This window comes from Hesperophylax consimilis, chromosome 21, assembly GCF_061612785.1.
Source record: "Hesperophylax consimilis isolate HC1 chromosome 21, BYU_Hcon_1.0, whole genome shotgun sequence".
In the NCBI taxonomy this organism is placed as follows: Eukaryota; Metazoa; Arthropoda; class Insecta; order Trichoptera; family Limnephilidae; genus Hesperophylax; species Hesperophylax consimilis.
Genome location: NC_142856.1, coordinates 7,778,202 through 7,789,751, shown reverse-complemented (window position 1 = coordinate 7,789,751; position 11,550 = coordinate 7,778,202). Strand labels below are relative to the sequence as shown.

General features: G+C 40.0%; 1 protein-coding gene across 1 annotated transcript in view; it reads left to right on the top strand.

The window, feature by feature from the left end:
- The first annotated feature begins 9 nt into the window (after nucleotides 1–9).
- LOC149413574 (hemicentin-1-like) overlaps nucleotides 10–11,550 on the top strand; it is a 111,130-nt gene continuing 99,589 nt past the window's right edge. The window contains exons 1-7 of the mRNA XM_089644426.1: nucleotides 10–1,089; nucleotides 3,068–3,233; nucleotides 4,227–4,420; nucleotides 6,367–6,439; nucleotides 7,108–7,136; nucleotides 7,466–7,581; nucleotides 8,162–8,283. Of these exons, the coding sequence (XP_089500552.1) occupies nucleotides 10–1,089; nucleotides 3,068–3,233; nucleotides 4,227–4,420; nucleotides 6,367–6,439; nucleotides 7,108–7,136; nucleotides 7,466–7,581; nucleotides 8,162–8,283 (1,780 nt within the window). The remainder of the gene's footprint in view (nucleotides 1,090–3,067; nucleotides 3,234–4,226; nucleotides 4,421–6,366; nucleotides 6,440–7,107; nucleotides 7,137–7,465; nucleotides 7,582–8,161; nucleotides 8,284–11,550) is intronic.

Below are 11,550 nucleotides of genomic sequence, written 5' to 3'. Positions count from 1 at the left end.
ATAACGGTGATGGATCCACACGGGAAGGCGTACATTGGACCACCTAAGATCATTCCCATCCTCGACTTGTCTGATGTTAAGGTATGCATCCATTTGAATTATTTACAGCTGACGGTGGATCACACCCTGAAGAAGGTGACGGTCTCCGTGTCTGGCAATGAGCCTAAAATAACGGTGATGGATCCACACGGGAAGGCGTACATTGGACCACCTAAGATCATTCCTATCCTCGACTTGTCTGATGTTAAGGTATGCATCCATTTGAATTATTTACAGCTGACGGTGGATCACACCCTGAAGAAGGTGACGGTCTCCGTGTCTGGCAATGAGCCTAAAATAACGGTGATGGATCCACACGGGAAGGCGTACATTGGACCACCCAAGATCATTCCTATCCTCGACTTGTCTGATGTTAAGGTATGCATCCATTTGAATTATTTACAGCTGACGGTGGATCACACCCTGAAGAAGGTGACGGTGTCCGTGTCTGGCAATGAGCCTAAAATAACGGTGATGGATCCACACGGGAAGGCGTACATTGGACCACCTAAGATCATTCCTATCCTCGACTTGTCTGATGTTAAGGTATGCATCCATTTGAATTATTTAAAGCTGACGGTGGATCACACCCTGAAGAAGGTGACGGTCTCCGTGTCTGGCAATGAGCCTAAAATAACGGTGATGGATCCACACGGGAAGGCGTACATTGGACCACCCAAGATCATTCCTATCCTCGACTTGTCTGATGTTAAGGTATGCATCCATTTGAATTATTTACAGCTGACGGTGGATCACACCCTGAAGAAGGTGACGGTCTCCGTGTCTGGCAATGAGCCTAAAATAACGGTGATGGATCCACACGGGAAGGCGTACATTGGACCACCTAAGATCATTCCCATCCTCGACTTGTCTGATGTTAAGGTATGCATCCATTTGAATTATTTACAGCTGACGGTGGATCACACCCTGAAGAAGGTGACGGTCTCCGTGTCTGGCAATGAGCCTAAAATAACGGTGATGGATCCACACGGGAAGGCGTACATTGGACCACCTAAGATCATTCCCATCCTCGACTTGTCTGATGTTAAGGTATGCATCCATATGAATTATGTTTCCCCTTTCTTCTATCAGAAGTCAGCTATCATTATTCTAATCTTCACCCTGCAGATTGTAGGTTAAAACAACTCACCGGCTTTGAAGCTATATGATGTGGCTTCTTCCTTTAATTGTAACTTATTAAAATGATGTAAGTACATAGTTCATAAAACTGGGAAGACTTCGGTGGCTAGGTCATGTGGAGAGAATGACCGAGCATCAAGAACCAAAGTCCCTGCTGAGCTCAAGACCGATAGGGAGAAGGAGCCTGGGAAGGCCAAGGTTAAGATGGAGCGACAACATCCTCAAAGATTTGTCTGCCTTGGAGCTTTGAAACCGGAGAGAGCTGGCGCGGGACCGAGATGAGTGGAGGAAGACTCTTGAGGAGGCCAAGACCCACCAGGGGTTGTAGAGCCAAAAGTGATGATGATGATGAAGTACATAGTTCTCATATAATCTTGCAAATGTTTAATAATTTGGGAGGCGGGTATGGGTACCACCGCCCCGGGAACCATTTATTGTTTAACCAACACCTCTGCCATAGGTCACCCCAAGTGGTTCGCTACTTTTGGTGACTTGGTGAGGTTTATCCGGGTCTTTGCCGCAGATGTGTCTGTCCACCAACTGCATGGCAGGCCGGATCAGGAGAGATTGGTGGAGGGAGACCTTTTGACCTCTCTAACTGGACTCTCTCGGATCATCACTTTGCACCGCAATGGGATATGTCCGTCACTCCTGGACTCACTAACTCCCCAGATTCAACAATCATAACTTATTTCTCTACTAACTCTGCAAATAATTACTAGTAGTTCTGTAATTGTAGTTAAAAATAAGATTTGTAAGTAGATACTTAAATACCTACCTACTTATATGAACCATAAATATTTTACGTACTTTTTAATTTCAAATAAGGAATTATACAATTTATCCAAAGAAATGTCACCATCCTAATGACAATTCTTTTTTCAAACTTTCTGCAGGCCAGTAAGTACCATAATATTTACCATGCGAACTCTGACAGGACAAAACGGTGGTTTTCAATAAGCAGGGTGGTATAACTCCGATCGAAAATTTAAATCGAAATACAGGGTTTTCCAATAAGAGGTGTTATTTTGAATAGCCCGCTATTTCGGTAGATGTTACTTTTAAAGCTGTCATTTTTTGACATTTGACAAGTAGAAACTACGCCATCAATAAAAATGGGACGATACACGATTCAACAACGCATTGAGGCCCATTTCCACCTCGGTGGCTTTGTCAACAAGCAAAATTGTCGCATCTGGGGCTCGGATAACCCAAGAGTTATTGTTGAAAAGCCTCTCTATCCTCAAAGTGTGACTTTTTGGTGCGGTTTATGGTCCGGCGGAGTCATTGGACCTTACTTTTTCGAAAATGAGGCTGGACCAACAGTTACGGTGAATGGATTGCGCTATCGAGAGATGATTAATGATTTTTTATGGCCGGAATTGGACGGTATTGATCTGGACAACGTTTATTTTCAACGAAACCATTGATCTTTTACGGGAAAAGTTTCTTAGAATATCAAAATAACACCTCTTATTGGAAAACCCTGTATATACCAATAAAAAAATCTGAAAGTCTATGGAATAAACTTTCAGAGTTTTTCATTGGTGTGTAGTATAATAAGTAGGCTACGAATGAGAATTTTACTGTCTATATATTGGCATGACCAATTTGTTTCATACAAAAAGCCCGAAATTATCAATCTAGTGAGTGGTTTATTTATGCCAATAAGGCCACCATCTTGAAACGGAATGTAACAAATAATTTTACTGACAGACAAAATGCCAAATGTATTGAGTTAAAACACAAATTCGCTATGCTCAGTCAATTATTTCAAATGGAAGTTATCGATAGCCCATAATCGAGGCACAAAGTGATTTGAGTAATGTGCAGATTAAGTGATGATGATATAATTTATCTTTACTGTCAATTAATTTCCACATTCCAGGTAGTGAATATCATTGACCCCGAGCCAGGACACTGGACCCTGACAGTGGGAAGTCGCCAGAACCACTCCGTCAAAGTGACAGGTCTGTCAGATCTGCACTTCGAACACGGTTTCTCCGTCCAACCGACTGACAAATTTATAGAAACCAATAATCGACCATTGAGCGGTAAGTTAATTTTTGATGTTGCACTCGACACGGGAACTCCACCCAGTTAGACAGGCTTGGCAAAAATCTTTGTTATAGGTATCGCATCCACAGTTGATGCTAAAATAGCACTCATTTACATGCTTTCATGCTTTGCTTTAGCGATGAGTTGTTCATGTACGAGCCGCACAATTAAGTTAGCTCTTTTTGTATTCGTATGACTCCCGGTAAACTGTACCACGACTCTATTGAACGGGTACTATTTTTTATCAGCAGATATTTTATTAAAGATTAAAATTATCCAAGTATTGGATGGTAAACGGCTTCTGAAAGTCCGACATCTGGACTTGGCCACATGTACCTACACCTGGTGAAAACCGAGCGTCTTATTTTTCTCGTGGTACGAGGCTGGGTACCGGTAGCAAGAGGCATACGCTTACGCTAGAAGCCGGGAGCCGTATTGGGGGAACTGTACCGGGGAAGCTCTCATTGTTCATGCACTCCGAGCTAACAGCTCCTGTTAAATTGTTCAATTGAGTCGACTCTGAGCCGTACGAAAATATTGAGCTGGTACCGTGGCTCCCGCTCTTAATAAAATGAGTCATAACCTACTTTGTTTGCATACAGCATGTTTAAAATTTGTTCTTCGACTTCAAAAAGAATATTCCAGTAAAATTAATAAAAGATACACTGTAAGACTTTTCGAATAACTACTGTCAAAATGTTTAGAATAGGTATTCAAATTCGATCATCAAGTACTCTTTGTTGTCCCTTTTAAATCAAAATAATAACTGGGCGAAAACAACACAAAAGGCTGTTTCTCAGAAATGTTTGGCAAAGATATCGCAAGGACGTTGGAAGTTTTGTACATATCCGATAGGAAGGATCTGCTCACTTAACATGGCTAAAATAATTTTAATCAACGTTTAGATTCTCAGATCGTAAAGAAGTGTAAAATGCAATGATTTTTCTCCCCATAACATAAAATAAAAGATTTATTAAATGATCTGCCAGGTGCACAAAACAGCATGATGATCGCCATCGATGACGAGATTGAAATAGACACCCTGACCTCTGCAGAGCTGCTGAATGTCAACGGCGACACTTACTTTGAAGTTCCTCTCAAGAAATTGAAGAAGATACAAAATGAACCACATTTGTTCAGCACGGATCCTTTCCTACCCCCTTCTTCTCTGTTTAATATTGCGGTAAGAACTAAAGATTTCCTACTGTAATTATTCGCAAATAAGTTTGTGCTGATTTGATTTCTTATTAATGTTGCCTGCCTTGTCACACATTTTTACTATCCGGAGGCTAGTTCACACAACTGGCAGGGCCCGCTCTGAGATAAATGGCTCCTGACACTAGTAAACTAGTAGTAAAAAGTATTAGGAACTTAAGTGCACTGTGTTAGGTTATTATCAGGGCCTTGACTCCTTGGTTCCTTTGCGCCTTGGCAAGTCAAATGCTCCAATTGGTCTGCACAGGACCGGCTCTGACAACTGGAATTGACCGGATAATTGAGTGGACAAATGCGTTGGGTTCTCACCTTTGATTCAGTCCTGAGCTAGCAAATTCCTAGGTAACCAGTAGATTCCGGACCTTTGTCGGCACCATAATCCCAGTGCTGGGCTTTTCTTAATCCCGGGATAACGGGTTTTTTGTTGGTTTCACAACCTTGATTCAACCGTGGGAATATCTTCTTTTTTTATTGGCATTGTAACGTGTTCTATTACACGTAAAATGAACCGTAAATCAAATCCACAATAAAATACGACAGTAAAGAGCTCATTCAGTTGGTTTTGAATAAATCACGGGAAAAGTGGAATGAAGGAAACAGACTACCTTGAATTCCCATGAATCAGGGCAATAGGGCTCTCAATGCACTTGCACTGTTCGGGTGAAATTTCCTCCACAACGAGATAAACGAGATGTGATTTTGATATTTAGCACAAAGCATGTGAATAATACAACGAGGATACTACGATTGCACCTTCTTGCTATACGACACGAATTCGACTGTTGACTTGCGACAATTTACAATGCAACATAAAATCTTCTTCTTTTCAAGTGTGGGTAAGGCTGTTTTTAACTCTTTGCACGCGGCCGTATCAACTGTTGTTACGGCAAAAAGTCCATACTCACACGCGGCTGTATCAACAGTTGATACGGAAACTTTGAATACCGATATTCCAGCGGTCTTTTGACATAAATTTATTTCCCGCTCGCTTGAACATTCATAGAACTATCACGACATCTACAATAATTTCTCGAAAATAAAATTGTATTTCATTAAAAAACATCGATAATCAAGTGAGCCTCTTTGCGCCTTCGAGTGCTATAGTTTACAATTTTGTCAACGGATGGCGTTAGTTCAATTTTGTTATTATATTAAGTGACATAAAATTTAAGTGTCCAGTTTTAGAAAAAGTTTTCATAACAAAAAATGATAAGTGCTCATGGTGTCCCACTTGTGTCTATCACCTAAGTACACACACGCCGAGTGAATGGCGGGACCACATTCAAAAGATACGGTACGTCTGTGTATGAAATTTTATGATTTTGTTTTTATAAACATCTAAGAGTGTTGACGCACGAGGTTTTGTTATCATATTGTGGAGAATAATCTGTTCTGTCTATATAGTCCAATAAATCATGCCAGAATGCTATAATTTGACATTTAATTGCATGCATAGGTATTTGAAAATATGTACCGCGTACGGGTATAGATAAAACGGAGCAAATTAACGCGTTCAAAAGGTTAAGGAAGGAAATGGATAGTAGGTATGACAGTAGGTATATAATGGGAAAAATGGTAGATATTATCCAAAACTGTTTCAATACTAAACAGGCATAATGTCGTTTACTTCACAATATTCTATAGAACTTGGGATACAGGATACTGCGTACAGGTCATAAAGATTGTGGGGTAGGTTAATAAAAAAACCTGTGCTTGTGACATAACTCCACTGCGATTGTTCAGACAAACAAGTTTTCACATCTCAATTATAGTCAGCAGTGTAAGCTTACAGCACAATTACATTTTGGGCGTTTGATCAAAATGACGATAATCTAAATTGACTTATTGAGCAAGTATCAACTATAATCAGTGGAAATATTAAGAATATAAATATTATGTGACCTTTTTTTATAGATTAATGGAATCGACAAAGGTGGAAATTTATTAAGACGAATTAGCTCCACTGGAATCAACCCACAGTTGCCAGGTACTGATTTTATTTATTTTTACTTGTATTGCATTGATTAATTATTGTTGTATGAAAAATACTAAAGTTAGAACAGTTGACTAGCAATCAGAAGTTATTTCATATTTCAGGTGAATAATTATTGTTTTATTTTTTGGAATAACTTTATTGAGTAAAACCTCAAATTGTAATATTTAATTATTGAAGACAATATTAGCGATTTCTCAACGAAAATCTGAAACAGAAAAATCAGAAAAGGATACAGTCACATCTAGGACTAGATGTGACCGTATCCTTTTCTGACACATCTAGGACTAGATGTGACCGTATCCTTTTCTGATTTTTCTGATTTTCGTTTAGAAATCGCTAATATTGTCTTCAATGATTGAATAATTATTGCTCATAATAATTTGTTATCCTTTGTGCTTTGCATAAAAACCTTGTCTTATAAACATTTGTAATTATATACATTAGTTTATAATTAAAAATAATATAAATATGTAACTAAAATGAATCAATCTAGGTTTAATTATGTAGTCTATACTTTTTTCTGAAAACTGGAAACAAATCATTCGAGCAACCCCGCCTATATTTGTATTATTTTCCTCCGAGCTTTTGTAAGGATACTGTAAGGAGGATATCTACATTATATTAGTGTGTATCTAAATACTATTCTATTATTTTTTCAGAAAAACCGATCCTAAAAGTTCCGACTGAGGTACGTGTTTCTATGTCATTTATCTATATTTATTAATCTTATAATTTGATACTAAACTTAGAACGGATTGTTTCACTGAAATTTGAATGTAGCATTTTCACCAAATCGCCATTCAGCGCCATTTTGTTTTTTTGATAGTTCAAAGCTCCCCGTTAAGTGCTGATTCTAAATCTATTTTAGCTTTAGAACTAATTGTGATCAGCAGAAAATGGCAACTATCATAAGGCATAACAGGAACCTTTCAAATTTCAACAAAAGAAAATGGTTCAGAGTGGCCATTTAATGACAATGTTACATCTAAATTTCTGAGAAACATTGTATTTTTATAGATAACTGGACAAATTCACAGCCCTTTGGTTCTGCAATGTGTGGTACAGAGTATGGTGCCAATAACTGTTTGGTGGTTCAGGAATGGGGCCCCGGTGATGGACAGACAGGACCATGTGTGAGTTTAATCATTCTATTCTCTTCTTCTTCAGCTACCATCTTCTATCGGAGGTTGGCTATCATCAAGGCAATTTTTAGATTGGGTGCAACTGTACTAGTACCATTCATGCAGGTTTCGAAGTCATGAAAGAGATTTGCCCCATCTTCCCCTGGAATACCTGTTGGATTACCTTGTATTGGTCAAAATATTTCAGCTTTTTTTATCTCTAATTAACCCAAGTCCCTAGCATTGTCCCGGTTTTGCGCGTAGTTTATCGAAATCAGATTTAGACAGTAATCAAGTGTTCAAAATTTTATTAAATAACACCCGTGACAGGTAAAAACAGCGCCGTCTGTTGGACGTAAAAGCAACATGTTCTATTGTTTCTCTATCTGCACAGACAGACTGAGCCACAGCAATGCGTAGCGGAGTACAGCTAGTACTATTACCACGGTCCTATAAAATCCCTACATAATAAGCTGTGCACATTCACAATACCAGAGTTACAGCATCAGACACGAACAACAAACAGATTTTCTGTTTCATATTTAATGTTACGTTCACTTTCCTTTATTAACACAGTTATTTTATTTTCCAGTCAGAGTGCCACTGCAGAATATTTGATAACAAACTTGGATGAGAAGAGTGAAGGAAGATACGTGTGCAAAGCTTCCAACTCCGCTGGACATTCAGCTGCGGCGGTCAACGTCATTCTAACTGGTACTCAATCAATATCATAACGCATTCCAGATTCTCTTATCCCTGTTCTACACTCTTGTGTCTCTCAAAGACATTCAACTAATCTCACCCTCCCAAATATAGACGCGATTGAAATATTTGGAGTAATAGCTACACGAGCGTTGTATTTCAAGCCAGGACAGCAAGCTATTGCAAATCAGTAAGCTATATGTTAACAGAACTAGCTTTGTTTTTAAGCTAGTAAGCTAGTAAAGGAAGCCAGTAAGCTAGCAGGATAGTTTAATAAGATGGATGGGGTACTATTATTTGAGCTAGTAGCGCCGACCACCACCAAAATTACTATCCTGGTTTTGTGTTTAGCTTTGTGTTGCCGGCGAAGCTTGTACATGATTGGCTAGTGTATGTTGTTGATTGTCACTGTATTGATACTGGCTTAAAATTTCCTAGCATTGTGTAAACCATTCTGGCTTGTGCTAATCCAGGAGCTATCCTGGCTTGATATACTAGCCTCATGTGGCACGGGCATAAGTATCTCAGACCGGCTCAAGTATCGGGACTCCACAGAAGCCCGAGTAAATCTGGCTTCCAAGCTGGGCGTCTTATACAGGGCTAGCAGATTCTTACTAGGCCAACTGCTAACCCTGTATAAATCCTAACCTAACATAACCCTATACAAATGTCAAGTATGTCCAAAAATTGAATTTGGGAGCCACCCAGCCATTTGGGTTAGAGTCCAAAATACTTGATAAACCTAATACTGTGTAAAGGAGGGCGGTCCATTTATAATGCACAGACGCAATGTAGACATGCTGAGGGTATAGGGTACAGGTATTTCTTTCAGGAGCTTGATTAAAGGAGCTAGCAGCATTGAACCGCTGACGTTACTTCGACCCGTTATAGGCAATATAGTTTGCTGTATGTATTTACACTGTACAGACAGGAGTGTTCTTGTGAGATGAGGAGTTGCCAACATCACGTACGTAAACACGTCTTCGTCGCGCTGTCTTTTAAAAATCGTTTTAAGAGTTTTTATTTCTATATAGCGAAAATAAAATGAGTGATCCCGTGCTCCAAGAACTGAGGAACATTATCCTTGATCAAGGAAAAATAATTACTGAATTGTTAGTGCGATTAAAGTCCGTTGAAGCAATTTTAAATCGTGAATTAACAAAAACAATACTACCTACTGCAACTGCCAGTAACATCGCGCAAGGTACAAGTACCGTCTTGAAAGTACTAGCGCCGGCCCCCGGTGCCAGTGTGAGTGACGCAAATGTGTGTGTATCCCAAGCGTTGCAGCCGTATAGCCCGCCGCACCCCGCCCCCGCCGCCCTGCCCGGCTCATCCAGTACTCCAGTAATCACTGTAGCCCCTACAAGCGGCCCTCAGATACTATTTGCGCGCAGAATGACTACAAGATCCAGTGCTAAAAAACATGCATCCGAGGAAGATAACACCTCCACGTCTACTGCAGCGCCATCTCGTAATCGACCATCATCGGTATTTTCCCCGACGTCCGAACAGACTACCACATCTTTAAAATCATACAGTGATGCCGTCGTCAACGGCAAAATGAACACGGCCTTGCCCAATTTCTAAAGGGACAGGATTTGCGGATGAAAACTTGGTGGCCATCCCAAAAAATCTGCACTTACATGCATTCATGTTCCACCGGGCAACCACGGTTGATCAAATAACCTCATTTCTAAAAAAGAAGAAGCCCGATCTAGAATTTACGGTAGAGAAACTCGTTACGAGACATGAGAGGTATGCCTCTTTCAAAATAGGAATTCCGGAAAATAGTTTCCATTTTTTCCTGGACCCCATGATCTGGCCTGAAAACGTGGCCTTCAACGAATGGTCATTTCGGAGGCCACGACCCAAAACCCAGATGGCCGACACCAACACGCACGAAAACCAATATTAGTGGAATCTACCAAAACGTCAGAAGTTTAAATAATAAAATTTTAGATTTTATGACCAATGTAATGTGTCAGAAACCACTTCTGGTTGCTCTTACTGAAACGTGGCTAACTTCGGGCACTTTTTCCGCCGAGCTATTCGGAAATCTATACCACGTATACAGGAAGGATAGAGGCAGTCGCGGAGGAGGGACACTCCTGGCCCTCCGAGCTGACAGCCACTCACACGCTGAAAGACTGGAATACATGGAAACCCAAGGTGAAGACTTGTGGGTGAAAGTATCACACAGAAATTTCATCATATATATATGTGTAGTATACTTTCCTCCAAATACAAAATCGGAACAATATAAATTATTTTACGAGAAAATCATTAGTGAAAGTGCAAAACTACAATCTAAAAATGATGGAGTTTTACCTACCATTAAAACTCTTATTATGTTGTCTTGCTTATCCAGAATATATAATGTGAGATATCGCGCTTATTTCTCGCCAGCGCCGTCGCATCTGCTGCCGTAATCTTGAATTTCCCGCCTTTCTTTTTGTAACACCCTTCAGTTGTCTATTGTCACCTTAGCAGTTGGCGTCCTGAGACGCCATCTTGATTCAATTTGGACTCACCAAGCAGAGCTTAAGTATATTCTGGATAAGCAAGACAACATAATAAGAGTTTTAATGGTAGGTAAAACTCCATCATTATGTGTGTCGTTGCTTATCCAGAATATATAATGTGAGAAGTGTTTGTTATCGCTTGGTGACAATTCTAAAGCCAAAATTGTGACTATTACTGTATTGCTTGAAATAACTTAGTCAAAGACTGAGAGTGAATGGGGGGATTCAGCACCTCAACATTGAGAACTCTGATTTGCTTTTTATAATATTTCTTGAAAGTGTTTTCTGAACGCCAGTTTCCTCTTTCCAAAATGGTGTCTATAGGGCAGTCTTCCAGCCAACTCCTTGAGGCTACTGCTGATCTCAAACTCCCAGGGGAGGCGTCAATCCCAGCGTCCTTCAAAATAGTTTTAATCCATCCACCAATAACAGTTCTTGAGGCTGGTCTTGCAGGCCCCAGTGTGGAAATAAACAGACATTCAACACCAGCTTCCTGTCTCCTGTTCTCACTCAAGAACATAAGTTTTCTCAACCAAAATATAGGATCTATATTACGATCCTCTGCTTTGCAAAGCTTCCAACCAGACTGTCTATGTGTAGAGGTGTCCGTCTTAGAACCAAAAATTGGCCATAATATAATGTGATCATCATTGTCAACAAGATTATCAGGAGATGTATGTAGCAAGGTCAGATCATGTACTCGTCTTCCTGACGCCAGTAGTAAAATAACAGCACATCTACGAGATGCTTCGAA